This window comes from Emiliania huxleyi, assembly GCF_000372725.1.
Source record: "Emiliania huxleyi CCMP1516 unplaced genomic scaffold EMIHUscaffold_1, whole genome shotgun sequence".
In the NCBI taxonomy this organism is placed as follows: domain Eukaryota; phylum Haptophyta; order Isochrysidales; family Noelaerhabdaceae; genus Emiliania; species Emiliania huxleyi.
The window spans coordinates 2,477,027-2,490,816 of NW_005202428.1; the positions used below are offsets into that span (position 1 = coordinate 2,477,027).

Sequence of the window (13,790 nt, forward strand, 5' to 3'; positions counted from 1 at the left end):
AAGACGCACAAGCACAGACAGTCGAGAAGGGGGAGAGACAGCAACGGCCAGTCAGAAAGTCAGCGCTGGGTCCCCAGGAAGGCGAAATGCGATGACGGCCTGGGAAATGGGCGCGGGGGGGGGGGGGGGAGGGCTCAGCCGTGCAAAAAGCATCAATTAATAGTAATGAAGAAATATTGCTCGGCCGTTCATGAAGTCCGTCTCGATCTGGAGGAGACGGGTCAACCCCGTGTCCCGTGAGGAACAGATCAGGTTCGCATTGTCGTAGCCGGAGGGGATGTTGACCTTTAGCTGTTGGGGCCACCCTTGCGCTTTGGTTTTTTCCCCACAGACCACTCGGGCAGCTTTTACCAAATGCCAAAGTTGCACTTTACCACTCGGGCAGATTCGATTGGATTTTACCACTCGGGCAAACTCGATGAAACGGGCGGACGGAAAACGCGTTCGCGGACGCTCGCCGGAGAGCTATGCATGAAGCGGCCGGCGCGCCGCCGCAGCTCACCGATGGAGCCTGCGCCGCGGCTCAATCCACTGACGCAGCAGCATTGCGACACATTCTCCAAGCACGGCCTCTGGCGTTGCGATTGCACAGAGAGCGAGCAATAGTCGCCAAAAACACTGATCTGTGTGCAGTGGATCTCCATGGCGGTCGCGCCCAGGGAGAGGACAACCGCGGGCCTCGGATGCTCGCCCGGACGCGGACCCACTGTGCGAGTTGCAGACCCGGACGTGGCCGACCCAGCTCACCCCCAGAGAGGCCATGCCCAGGGTCAGGCATAAAAGGGGGGTGTTTTTCCGTCCGTCCAACTACCGTCGTCTCAGTCTAGCGTCCACCATACCGCTTGGTGTCCAGTCCGAGCCTGGCTGTTCTTCACCTTCCTAACTAACTAACTAACTAACTCTCTCTCTCAGTTGTACATGTATGTGGCTCTTCCGAACATAGCTCATAGTCCCTACCCGAGAGGTTTTTTCGGTGTTTCTCGCGAAAGAGAAGGTGGACTGCTGACAGGATTTGCGATGAGGAGCGACTCCGAAGGGTGTCTCTGATTAGTAACCCGATTAACCCCTTTCCTTCCTTTTGACCGCGCAAGATATAAAGGGTGGCTAAGGGCTCTGCCCGCAAGGCGCCCGCGTCGCAGACGCGGTACCATTGACAAATCTGCAATATACCCCCACACGAACAAATAGCAAAATCCGAATACCGTGCAGAAACCATGTGATCTCGGCCGTGGACGGGGGCAAGCTTTCAGCTCGTGCCAAGACATCGCTGGTTTTACGGGAGCACTGCAGCAACCACAGCCGGGGGCTATTGCAACACATATGGAGAGCCTCCTGCGTGACCTCGGGGACGCGCGCGACGCCTGTAACAAGCTGCCTTTTGACAATGCGCTGCGCGACAAGATAGCTACCGAACTGGATCGCATCGAGGCTGCTCCGCCTCTCGAGCGCATGTTGGTGACGAAGCCGCGGGTCAAGAGGTGGGCGGAATTGGTCAGCCGGCAGAAGGATCCGTCCATCAAGACGCGTCGTCAGGCTGCGCTCACCGCCATGCTGCGCGTCGTCGACCGCCTCCCCGCTCGGGGGCCAAGCCAAGGTGCTGCGTACTCGAGTAGCCTTACTGTAGGAACCTTTCATGCTCCAAGGTGACGCAGCCAGCCCCATCCGCCCCCCTTGCACAGACTCTTCCCGCTTGACTGAAACCAGAGGGGTGAGGAACCACCCGACCCAGTTAATGGCGCGTCGGGGCCAGCGCCTTCAAATGCGCCCCAACCCTCCACTGCTGCCGCCTCATCCTGCGCTGCCACCGGTGCGCGCCGGCTCGAGGCTTTCCGGGCACAAGGCGGCAACACTGTCCGCGCAGGTGTGCGGCGCTCGTCGAGATTGACGGCAGGGCGTTGGGCTCGGCGGCGATGTTGGAGGGTGCGCGTGCGGGTGAGGCGTCCGCGGGTGAGGCGTCCGGCCGCTAGTGTGCGCACCCTCGAGCCGTCACGACCCCGACCGTCAGTCAGCTTCTCTGCGTGAATGTATGGCTAGCGTGCTTCCACTGCGCGCCCGCGCCTGCGGCGCCGCCGCGGCTCCCCACCCTTTTGCGCAGCAACACCTTAAACTTTTCAGGCCCTCCAAATTCGGGTCGGAGCGTAGCGGAGTGGGCCCCGAGTTTGAAAAAGGCGACGGACGCTTGCGTCCTAGCCTCCAACAACGCCTCCCCGGCGCAGAGCCAGAGGGGCCCCCAGAGGGATGCACAACCGACCCTACTGTCTGAATTCGCGGAGCGAAGAAAATTTTATACGGAATACGTCCATTTTGGGAGCTTGGAATACGGCGTATTCCATGGAATACGTGGAATACGGGTGGAATACGGCAGAATACAGGCCTCTGGGAGGTCATTTGGAATACGTGGAAAACGTATTCAGACAGTAGGCAACCGACCCACGCCACGCCGCTTGCGGCGGTCCTCTTCCCAGCTCCGCTGAGGGCCCGTGCGTTATTTTCAGCTTATTCCGAAGATTGATGCACTTGGAGCACTTGGAGTGCAGTTATCAACCTCGCATCCAGGGCCGGGGAGCTAATAAGAAGCGCACCAAGCGAGCCGGATGATCGGTATCGGGTTACGGGCTAGAGAGCCCTAGCCCCGGGGGTGCGCGTTCGCAGCATGCTGGAGCACTTGGAGCACTTGGAGTGCAGTCATCAACCTCACATCCAGGGCCGGGGAGCTAAGAAGCGCACCAGCAGCCGGATGATCGGCTCAAATCGCGCTGTCTTCTCTTTCTGGTGCCGTTGGCGGAGGGCTCGAGGGTCGGGCGGCAAGTGGTCGTGGTGATCAGAGATGTACCTTCAGACGCGCAGGTACCTCGGCTCGGCCGCACAGCTCGGCCAGAGAAAGCTCAGGGCCGCTCAGGCCGAGCTTGCGGCGGCTCAAGAGCTCGGCCAGAGCAGGCTGCTCGCAGCGCAAGAGCTGGGTCAGAGCAAGCTCACCTCAGCGGCCGAGTTGGGGCAGAGCAAGCTCACCGCGCTGAAAGGCGCTTTGCACTACGAGGTCCCAGACACGACCCTCTTCTCCCTCGTCGGCACCACGCTCAACCTGCTGAACGGCACGACGGGGCCCGGTCTGCTGGCGCTCCCGCTGGCGTTCGCGCGGTGCGGCTGGCTGATGGGCACGGTGATGCTGCTGGGCGTGTTTGCGCTCAACCACGCGAGCCTACTGCTCCTGCTGCGCGCCTGCCTCACCACGCGCGAGCACTCGTACATCGGCCTCTGCTCGCACGTGGCGGACGGGATCGCCTCGCTGATCGACTGGTCGTCGCTCCTCTTCTTCTTCGGGTCCTCCGTCTCGTACCTGGTCATCATCGGAGAAGCCTTCACCGTCCTCACCTCCTCGCTCGGCGACGGTAGCGTCTACGACGGCGGGCCAGTCAGCGACGGCCCGCTCCACTACTCCCTCCTCGCCCTGCTCCTGCTCGTCGCCTTCACCGCGGTTTGTCTGACGCCGCTCTCGCTCCTGCGCAGCATGGACGCGCTGCAGTGCACTTCCGCCGTCGGGATGGGATGCCTCTTCTTCACCGTCGCCGTCGTCGCCCTCACCCCGCCGCCGCCCGACGCCGCCGCCGCCGAGCCTCTCCCCGCCGCCATCTTCTCTGCGGAGGCCCTCCTCTCGCTGCCTACCCTCGCCTTCTGCTTCTCGTCCCAGTCCCTCTTCCCGCCCGCCCTCGAGACGCTGCACCAGCCGGCGACGTACGCTTACATGCACCGCGTCGTCGACACCACCATGTACGTCACCCTCGCCCTCCACCTCCTCGTCGGACTCGTCGGCTCGCTCGCGTATGGCAGCGCCGTGCGGCCGAACGTGCTCGACTCTCTGCCGCAGACGAGCGTCGTGCTCGCCGCCAGGCTGGCGGTGGTCCTCGCCTTCGCCTTCACCTTCCCGATGATGGTCTTCCTCTGCCGCATGCATTTGCGTGCCATCCTCGCGCGCAGCGAGCTCGTGCCGCGCGCGACCGACGCTCTCGTCGAGCACGTCGATGCGCCGCGCGAAAGGGTCAGCGACCCGTTCCGCCACACCGCCGTGTCGCTGCTGCTCGTGGGTAGCTCCCTGCTCTGCGCGATCGTCTTTCCGAACATCGACGCGATCTTCGGCTTGCTCGGCGGCACCACGTCGGTCGTCCTCTCCTTCGTCGCGCCCGCTGTCTTTTGGGAGGCGCGCGCCGCCCCAGTTGCTAATGATCATGGCTTTGAGGAATGGCCTTCGACGAGTTGCTAACGGTGGATGGCATATGGTGTGTGAATGACCAACGGCCGCGGTGTGCTCGCAGGCGTGCGTCGGCTACATGTACAACTGGACCCACCCGCGCCGCCTCTTTTGCAAGCTGCTCCTCGGCTTCTCGGCCTGCACCGCGGCCCTCTCTCCCTCTGACACCCAGATCACGCGAGATCACCCGAGATGAACCGAGATCTAGGCGTGCATCGCGGCCCTCTCCCTCCCGTCTGTCCTCGTGGCTGTCCTCGACAACCTGCACGCCTCACCAGATGCAACACACCTGCGGGGGTAGACGTACACGTTGTGTCTTGAATGCGCTGCACGATCCCGTCTCCCCGCCCCAAGGTTGCTGTGCGCTCACCCACTTACCGGAGATCATCCGAGATTTGGCTACCAGGTACGCCACAGCTTCGTGGGTGCCGATGGCGTCGACCACGGGCACGCTGCAGAAGTGGCGGCCCAAGCAGGAACGGCTCATTGCTCATCCTTGCTCGTGAGATACTCAGGCACGCTGCAGAAGTGGAGCGGCGGCCTCGAGCTCGAGCGCGCCGTCAACAGCTCCGCGGCAAGCAGCGCGGCCGAAGGCCCGACGCTCGCCGGCGCGACGCTTCAAGTGGCGGATTTCAATGCTTACTCATCAAAGTTATTGATCATGAAGGCCCGATGCTCGCTGGCGCGACGCTGCAGCTGGGCAAGGCGCTCCGGGGCGGCGTCGACTTGAAGAAGCTCGGCAAGGCCCTCAAGGGCGGCATCGACGTCGACAAGGCCTTTGGGCGGAGGCACAAGCAGCGGCCGCCCGCCGGCGGCAGCAGTGCCAGTGGGGGAGGCGGGCCGGGCAGCAAAGCTCGCGCCCAGCCTCCTGGACGGAAGAAACCTAACGGAGCGGGAGAATAGCAGGGCGAGCCAACGCGCTCGAGGTGTTGGTTGCATGTTCCATTTCCAAAATCCAAAACGCAAAATGTATACCCCCCCCCCCCAAGAAACACAGCCCGTGGGTAACCTAGCTCGACGGAGAGTCGGAGTCCGACCCGCCGCCGCCCTCCAACCCGCCGCCCCGCAGCAGCGCGGCACGGTGGGCCTCCTCCTGCGCCGGCAGCAGCACTCTCGGGAAGACCCACTTGCCGCTCCTAGAGGCCGACAGCTGTGAGTCGGCAAACAGAACGCAGTCCAGCTGCCGCCCTGCCCCTTCTCGGACCGCGGCCGGCGCGCCATCGCGTCGGCGCGGCAGCGGCAATACGCGGCGCGCTGCCCCTCCGGCAGCGCCTGCAGCGCCGCCTCGTGCTCCCGCTCCAGCCGGCCAATCTCGGCGGCGAGCCGCAGCGGCGCCTCCTCGCCGAAGGCGTGCACCGCGCCGCGCAGCACGTTGAACGAGTTTTGGGCGACGTCCTTCTCGTAATCGAACAGGTCGTCTGCCACGTCGGTGAGCACCTCGTCCACGCGCAGAAACGCGCGCAGCTGCGGCGAGGGCGGCGCCGCGCTGAGCGAGCCTGTTCACGGCTCCTGCTCACGGTGAGTGAGGGAGCAGGACGCCGGTGAACTGGACCGCTGGCCGAGCCGAGCAGCGCGTGCAACACTCTGTAGTCGAAGCTCTTGAGCGAGCTCGCCTCCAGCACCTCCCCCCACCCGACCGGCTCTCGCCTGTCCTCGCAGCGGCAGGCGTGAAGAGACGCTGTTCACGCGCAGCTCCTGCGCCCACCCGACAAGCGGGCGCCTGCAGGAAGGTTCCGAGACGGCTCCCAGAAGGCTCCGGGCAGCACCTCCTCCGAGCCGACCGGTCGCCGCAGCATCGCCGCACACAGCCGCCGCTCGAGCGCCCAGTACTCTCTCCCGGCGGCGAGCTCCGCCTCCACCTCGGGCAGCAGCAGCCCCTCGCCCTCGAGCACGGCGCGCAGCGCCGCCTCCGTCGGGCCAGCCGCCTCCGCCTCTCGCCTTCCCCTCCGCGCGAGCTCCTCATTGTCCTGGTCGAGCTGGTAGATGGCCGCCTCGACAAACGTGAGCTGCGGCAGCCAGCGGAAGAAGTCGACCTGCGCCAGCCCGTGCAGCGGCAGGTAGAACTTGCTAAAGTCGTCGAGGGTCGTCCGCGCGCGGCGCAGTGAGTCGAACGAGACGACGGGCGCATCCACGCCAGGCGGTGCGGCGGCAGGCGGGCCGCTGCGCGCGGCGAGGAAGAGGCGGTGGAGCACGCGCAGGGGGAGTTCAGCGAGGCTGGCGCTGGGACCGTCCGCGTCGACGAGGCGGCAGGCGAACCGGTCAAAGGTCCGAGCTCTGCCCACCTCGGCCACCACAGCGCTCGCCAGCGGCCCGCACACGCTGTCGTCCGGGTAGTGCGGCCGCAGCAGCCGCGAGACCGCGTCGACGCGCTGAAGCTGCGCGAGCTTTGCCATTAAGCTCTCGCCCACGCTTTGTGCGCTGGGGGCGACGCCCGCCTGCTCGGCCATGCGAAGCCACCACTGCGGGCGTGGTGGCGGCGACGTCCACAAGCGGCGGCGGCGATGGGGGCGAGGAGGACGGCAAAAGTGACGCCAATCCTAGGGGCCGCCCTGGCCCGGAGTCGCCACCGCGGATATCCGCTCGGCCGAGGTAGCAGTGGCCCAGGCAGCCCTTCGCCGTGCCGCCACGGGCGGTTGCGCGGCGGTTCGAGTGCCTCGAGACGACTCGAAAGCGATCTGTGTCGTCCGATTTCGCGTCGCGATCGACCGTCTCCCTGTGCGGCTCTCTCAGCGTGTTGTCGAGCAGAGGCGGCCGAGCGCATCCGAGAAACCGCCCTCTCGCGCTCGAAGGGCGCCACCGCCGGCCCAACCGTGCTGTGCCGGTCGGCTGCGGCGCCGGAGACACCGGGAGCGCCTCGCGAGCGGCGCGCACGACCCGTGCGCCTCTTCCCGCGCGCCGTCACCCCTTCTCGCTCGCCGCGCCACCTTCTGCTGCCGCAACCTCCCTCCGGAGCCGGCTGCTGCCATTATCCGCCGCCGGCCGGCCCTCCGGTCACCTCGTCGAGTGCTCGCCGCTCGCGCGAGCTCGAGGCGCCGCCCTCCTTTCGTGCCGGCCGGTGTCCCCGCGGGCTCGGGTAGCTTCCCTCTGAGAGAAGTCCGTGCGGGCGGTGAGAGAAGGTGCCGCGTGTGGCTTTGGTGTACGTATAGAGCGTGCTGTACCAGCTCTCGTGTCCACACAGCAGGACACACACAGCTGCGACATAGCCGAAGCCGCGCCTCTCCCATCACGCATGCGCGCGGGGCGCAGAGTGTCATCATGCAGTGTTGGTCGGGAAACAGTACAGACGCGTCCGGACCGTATGTACAGAGGGCGACCGCTCTCACCGCGCGCGCGTCGTGACATGTCGCGCGGGCTGACACGGCGGCCGCGAGGCATGCGCTAATCGGCCTCTGTGCTGCGTGCCACGCCGCCTCCCGGCCAGCGCGGGCGACCGCGGCGCGCAGCTCGTCTTCCGCGATGCAAGCATCGGGCAGCGAGCGGGCGGTGGGCGGCTGAGGCGGGGCCGCGGGCGGCGGCATCACCTGCGGCAAGGAGTGGCGCGAGGGGCTCGAGCTCACGCGAGGTGCAAGCGGCGAAGGCGGAGGAGGGGTCACCAGACCGGCTGCGGCGACCGGTGGAGGGCGATCACGACAGCAGCCCCGATGAGGAGGACGAAGACGGTCGTCAGCACGTTCGACGCGTGTGTGAAGATGGCCACGCGCTCCTGCTGCAGCTGCGCGAGCCGCCGTTCGGCGGTGCCGGTGTCGCGCCCGCCGCTGCGGATCGTGCTACGCGCAACGGTGGGAGGCTGTGAGATTAACTTAGTTCGAGAGCTTCTCCTGCGCTGGAGGCTCACTCGAGGTGTGCTCGCATCTCTTCCCTGTTGGCCGCGTAGTTTGCCGAAGCCATCGAGAGCGCAAAGTCGACGAAGCCCTTCGACAGCATATGCAGGCCGGTGGCGTCACCGCCATCACCGCCTCCGCCGCCGCCGCCGCCGCCGTCGCCGACGACGCCGTCACCGCCTCCGCCGCCGCCGCCGACGCCGCCGACGATGCCGTCGCCGCCGTCGCCGTCGCCGCCGTCCGCATCGCCGCCGCCAGCATCGCCGCCGCCAGCGACGACCGACACCATCCCGTGTCCTCCACCGCCCGGCGGCACGAGCGAGGCGGGTGGCACAGCCGAAGAGGCATCGCGCCTCCTGCCCAGAGGCCGGCGACGGGGCTGCAGCGACCCGCTCGGCACCGACATGGCGTGAGGCGAGCTGATCAGAGTGTGTGCGAGCCCTCTCCCGACCTCCGCCGCGTGCACCCGACCTCCGCGGTACCTGTCGCATGGGGCACGCGGGAGGTGCGCCTTCCGTACGGAGCTCGCGCGGCCTGCCGCGCGATGCGCCCGCCGAGCGTGTCTTGCGCGCGAGCGGAGCGGCGCGCCTAGCGCGAGCGAGCGTAGAGTTGGGATGGAGAGCTCTCGCGTCGCGATCTCAGGGTCGCGAGGGGTCGGCCTAAGCTACCTGCACGCGCCGCGAGCCCGGAGGCTGCACGAGAACCCGCGCGGCGAGATGTCTGGAGCCCGGAGCGCCGGCGGCTCGACGAGCCGCTCGCGGCGATGCGCCGTGTGGGAGCACGAGGTGGCCAGGAGCGCGCTCCTTTGAGGGCTCGGCTAGGGGTAGCGAGCTGCCCCTGTCGGCGCGCAGCGGTGCCGCGGCGGTGCGCGTGGAGCGCAGGCCAGCGAAACCTGGAATCGCCGATTCCAGGTTTGGGCCACTGCGAGCGCCCGCACGCGGTGGTGCCCAGGCCGGTGGTTTATTTTTTCGCTCGTAGAATTCTTCGTCCGTGCCTCGTGTCGTAAAAAGAAAGAAAGAAACAGACAACCCAAGGGAGTCGTGCGAGGGAGTTTCGAAATTCAAATTTCTTTTCTAACGCGGCTGGTGCTCGTTGAGACTTTGGTGGCATTGCACCGCCCACCAAGGTCCAAGCAGTTTCTCCACGTGTTCGCCAAGGAGGCGGCGGGCAGCAAGACGGACCGGACGGAGTACGGGGCGGCGTCGGCGAGCGCCTCCTCCTTCGTCGTCCACCACACACAACAGACAACAAAACAACTTCGCTCTCACCTGGCAACCCTGCCTGTGGCTGCACGTCTCGCGCGCCTGAGTTGGCAAGGTAAGGGGAATGATCAGAATGGCAAGGCTCGGAATGCGTTCTCAGAACGTTCAGAACACCGGCGGCTGGGCCCGCCTGAGGCGCTGAGACCCGGAGCCTCTCTCTCGGCACTAGCAGCAGACAGGCACAGGGACAGTGACGCGGCTCATCAGTCCTCCCTCAGCCCGACCTCGGACGGAAGACTACAAAGGTCGCAGGAATGATCAGAACGGCATCCAGGCGGCACCGGCCCTACGACTCGGACCCTGCCACAGCCCATCCCCCCAAGGCAGCCCACCGCCCACCGCCCGCGGCCCCAGCCGGTCCGACCTCTTCACACGGCGACGATTGCGCCGCCGGCCGCCGCTGGCAGGGCCGCCGCCTCCGTCGGCGCCAGAACAGGCTCGAGCAGCAGCCACGACTCGTACTCTGCCGACGGCGAGCCGTCGTACATCGACGACTCGAGCGAGAGGTCCGTCGCCGCGCGAGGGTGTCGGATGTCGTTGGCGTGTTGGCGGGCCCTTTGGTATGCGCGCGGAGCGAAAAAGAAAACGGTCGGGCGCGAGGGCGGCCGCGGAAGGCGGCCGCGGAACCCGCAGGACACCGCGAGGGAGGGCACAGGGGGGCAGGGTAGCGAACAGCCCTTATATGCAATACGGGACAGCCACCCACTCAAAGCACTCACCCGGGTTACCCGGCCGCGCGGCCGGCCACCTGGGTCGGTCCGAGGCGCGAGGGTGTTCCAGGAATGATCAGAATGGCGAGGGCCAGAACGTGTTCATGTACTAGTCAGAACGGACCCCAGTTGCCGATCCTGCCAACTCAGTCGCGCGCGCGTGAACAGGGCTCCAGGCCCCAAATTACGTGTGAGTGTTAGAGTTGTTTGGTATTGCTAAAAATCTCTCTCTCCCGCAGCAGATCTCCATGGCGGCGGTGGCGGGCGACGCCGAGAACATCAACAAGCAGGCGCGCAATGTGCGTAAAGACTGGCTCAACTCCCCAGCGCGTGCCAATTGGGTCAAGAACAAACAAGCAAGTGGCAAACGGCTTCTTACGCTCGGCCCCAGTGGGGGGTGCCCGCGCCGCCTAGCTCTGCGGACGGCCCCCCCAACCCTTCGTGTAATCATGTAGTCCCCACAATCGCTGACGTGGGATCGCTTGTCATGTGAGATATGCGTTGTGTTCTTGTTTCGTATCGGCACTTGGAGCACTTGCGGTCATTAACCTCACGTGACGAGCGGCTTTCTCTTTTCTTCAAGCTCTTGCCTGGCCCAGCGACATGAGCGTGCCGTTGCTTCTCACACAACACAACTTTTCGTCGGCTCTACACGCGCACTCGCCGCTCCTCGTCCTCTACCTGGCCGCCGGCTCGCTCCCGCCAGAGCCGCCAGGCGCTTTGGCGGCCGCGGCGCAGCTCCTGGGCCATGGCAGCGGGGCCGTGGCGCTGTGCGACGACGAGGTGCTCGCAAGCTCCGCGGGCGTCGTTGCACTGCCAGCGCTGCGGCTGCACCACCACGCCGTGGACGGCGCGGAGGTGTACAAGGGCAACTTTGTCGCGTGGGAGATGGCGGCATTTGTGAGGCGGCACGCGCGAAGCGAGCCGCAGGAGGTCAACACCGGGCGCGAGCTGGCGGCGGAGGCGGAGGCCGCGGAGGGCGGCGCGCTCGTCCTCTTCTCGTCCGACTCGTCCGATGCGCCCGCAGCGCGCCGCGCTCTCGCCGCGCTCGCTGCGGACGGTGCTCTGCGCCGAACCGGCTTCATTGTTGCTCCCGCGGGCCTCTTCTCGAGGTGGTGCCCGCCGCCGCTCGACAGCGATGCGGGCCCGTGCGAGCCGACGGCGGAGGACGAGCGCCTGCACGCCGCCGCCTCCCTCCCGCCCACGCGCGCCGGCCCACGGCCCTCGCCCTCCTCCGCACGCGTCGTGCTGCTGCGGAGGGGCGAGGCTGTCGGGTTCGAGGGAGACGTGCGAGACGAGGCGGAGCTGCTAGGCACTTCCGAGGACACTTTCTAGACACTTGTTCACTCCCTTCCCACTCCCTCGGCACTCTTCCTGGACACCTCGTGGACACCTCGTGGACACCTCGTGGACACCTCGTGGACACCCTCCTCTTCTTAGGCGCAGCTCCGCGCCTTCCTCCGGCGGCACCACACGCCCCTCCTCGCAGAGGTGTCGCCCTCAACCTACGAGCTGTACCGCGCGTCTCTCTCCGCACCAGCCAGGGGCGAGACCGCCGGCGGCCAGGAGACCGGCGGCGAGGAGGGCGGGGCGGAGGGTGGCGGGGCGGAGGGTGGCGGGGCGGAGGGTGGCGGGGCGCCCGAGGTCGGGCTTCCGATGGTGTGGCTATTGCTGAATGCCTCTTCGGCCGACGCGCTGCAGGCGTCGCACACTGCGAGGGCGGCTCACACTGCTGTGGCTCATTCGCAGTCCTGCCTGCTTTGCGATCAGGCGGCGCACACTGCGCGGGTGGGCGCGGTGCTGCGGCGCGTTGCCCTCGCGATGAGAGGCGACGCCCCCCCTTTGGGGAGGCGGACTTTCTTTTGATGTGGTCACAGCTCCGTTTGTGCACCTGCAGGCGAGGCCCTCTTCGGCTGGATCGACGCGAACAGGCACCGGCACCACCTGCCAGTCTCCGCACGGATCCCCGCCCTCGCGGCCGACCACGCCAACCTCCACTACGTCTACCCCCTCCCGCTCGACTTCCTGCCCGCACACACCGCTGCCGCTGCCGTGGCGGCCGACGGCGGCGTCGCGGCAGCAGACTCCACTACCGACGCCGCGGCGCCCGACGCCGGCAAAGAACGCGGCGAGCTGTCGCCCCCCCGGCTGCGAGATGCGACTCCTCACAGGCATTCTGCCAAGCAGGCGCCTACCACGGCGAGCTCTACGCGCCGGTGATGCAGTGGGCCCGCTCGGTCGCCGCCGGCTCGCTGCCGCCGACGCTCCGGTCCGAGGAGCCTCCGCTCGACAACCTGGGCCCTGTGGTGCGGCTGGTCGGCAGCACGCTCGAGCCGCTCGCGCTTCGCTCCGCGGCGGACGTGCTGTTGTGCGTGCACGCGCCGTGGGACGAGGTTGCATCGAGCCGAGACCGAGCCAGAGATCTGGCGGAGGTGTGGCGGAGGTGTGGCCGGGGTGTGCTCGCGCCGCGAGACGAGGGGGGCGAGCCGGAGGCGCTCACACCGCCTCGGACTCGCTGCCCGCACCCGCAGGTGGACGTGCTGCCCGAGCTCGAGGTGTTCGCCCGCCTCTGGGCGCACGAGCGGCGCGTGCGGGTCGCATCGATCGACGTGTCTCGCAATGACTTGCCGCGCCGCCTCCGCCTCGAGCGCACGCCCGCCCTCCTCTTCTTCCGCGGCGACGAGCCCGCGTCGGCGGCGCGACTTCTCCGCCGTCCAGAGGCCCTCCCGAGGACGCGGGCTTACCCGCGGCCGCCCCCCTCCTAGGCTCCGCGAGACTTCTCCGCCGTCGCGTCGCGCGACGCCCTGATGGAGCACGTGCTCGAGCACACCTCGATCAAGGGCCTCGAGCGACCCGTCGACACCGAGCAGCTGCGCGAGCTTGTCGGTGCGTTGCCGAGGCTCGCGGCCGACGCGCAGCGGTTGCTGCAGGAGAACGAGCGCCTCTCCGCGGAGCTGGACAAGGCCAGGGCGCGCCTCGACGCGCACGCGGGTGGCCCCTCGGCGGGCTCCTAGAGCCATCTATGGGGGGTCTGGGGAGCGTTCAAACGGCGAGGCAGTCGTCGGCGCATGAGACTGAGCAGGCGCCCGTGCGCCGCCGCCAAGTCTCGCCGTCGGCGTTCCTGGACCTTGAGGACACCCGTCCCGCTCCCCGGGGAGCGTGGAGCGCGCGCAGCCCGCAGCGCGCAGGGAGCATCGAGCAAGCAGCCGCATTGTGATTTGTGTCAGTCGACAGTCCGGAGTCCCAGTGAACTCTTTCAACAATTTCTTGGGATCTGAGAATTTCTTCTCCATCAGCAATCGCGCGAAAATATATCGCACCCCGCCGCGACCCGGTCTAGAGGGGGGCAAAACCTTCCATGGATCATGCTTCATATGCCCGGAGCACCGTACATCGCATGTAGTGGGACAGCTATATCAACGTACCTTTTCCAGCTTCCCCTCTCTTGTTCGGAATCGCCGCCTCGCCTCGTCGCCAAAACTCTTTGCCTAACCGCCGGCTCGCCGCCGTCTTGACTCCCGCTTGGACGTCGGACAGGTAATCCTGAAGAAAGCAGAAATTGCCGAGATAGCACATCGCGCAGAGGATCAGGGCGACGATGCAAAACATTTGCAAGGTTTCTTGATCGTCTGCGTGGTGCCGGATCGTCTTCTCCTCCTCTGTCTCATTCGCAAAAATCCGCTCGTCCTCCTCCTCCTTCTTCCTCCTCGATCTCCCAAGCATGGCGCCGCTCGCAAGCATGGAGCGCGCG

The 13,790-nt window shown here is 66.7% G+C and overlaps 5 protein-coding genes across 5 annotated transcripts; 2 read left to right on the forward strand and 3 right to left on the reverse strand.

The window, feature by feature from the left end:
- Positions 1–1,270: 1,270 nt before the first annotated feature.
- On the forward strand, positions 1,271–1,963 carry EMIHUDRAFT_349365 (hypothetical protein; the record flags this gene model as incomplete). The annotated part of the gene is made up of 2 exons (XM_005794413.1): positions 1,271–1,594; positions 1,862–1,963. Coding segments are annotated over 2 exons (400 nt in total), but the record flags the coding sequence as incomplete, so codon positions are not given.
- A 2,276-nt stretch (positions 1,964–4,239) lies between these two features.
- On the reverse strand, positions 4,240–4,929 carry EMIHUDRAFT_431913 (hypothetical protein). Its single transcript, XM_005794414.1, has one exon. It carries the CDS (start codon positions 4,731–4,733, stop codon positions 4,518–4,520), a length of 216 nt encoding a protein of 71 aa, XP_005794471.1. The 5' UTR covers positions 4,734–4,929; the 3' UTR covers positions 4,240–4,517.
- A 326-nt stretch (positions 4,930–5,255) lies between these two features.
- Positions 5,256–6,693, reverse strand: EMIHUDRAFT_194729 (hypothetical protein; the record flags this gene model as incomplete). Its single annotated transcript, XM_005794415.1, has 4 exons — positions 5,256–5,382; positions 5,451–5,710; positions 5,830–5,898; positions 6,013–6,693. The coding sequence occupies 4 exons, from the start codon at positions 6,691–6,693 to the stop codon at positions 5,256–5,258; spliced, it is 1,137 nt and encodes a 378-aa protein (XP_005794472.1).
- Positions 6,694–7,381: 688 nt separating this feature from the next.
- Positions 7,382–8,122, reverse strand: EMIHUDRAFT_431914 (hypothetical protein; the record flags this gene model as incomplete). The annotated part of the gene is made up of 3 exons (XM_005794416.1): positions 8,082–8,122; positions 7,845–8,013; positions 7,382–7,767 (listed from the first exon to the last, which is right to left on the reverse strand). Coding segments are annotated over exons 1-3 (570 nt in total), but the record flags the coding sequence as incomplete, so codon positions are not given.
- A 2,516-nt stretch (positions 8,123–10,638) lies between these two features.
- On the forward strand, positions 10,639–13,314 carry EMIHUDRAFT_447556 (hypothetical protein). The gene is made up of 7 exons (XM_005794417.1): positions 10,639–11,338; positions 11,480–11,530; positions 11,741–11,836; positions 11,942–12,040; positions 12,211–12,432; positions 12,571–12,735; positions 12,805–13,314. Exons 1-7 carry the CDS (start codon positions 10,643–10,645, stop codon positions 13,051–13,053), a joined length of 1,578 nt encoding a protein of 525 aa, XP_005794474.1. The 5' UTR covers positions 10,639–10,642; the 3' UTR covers positions 13,054–13,314.
- Positions 13,315–13,790: the final 476 nt, after the last annotated feature.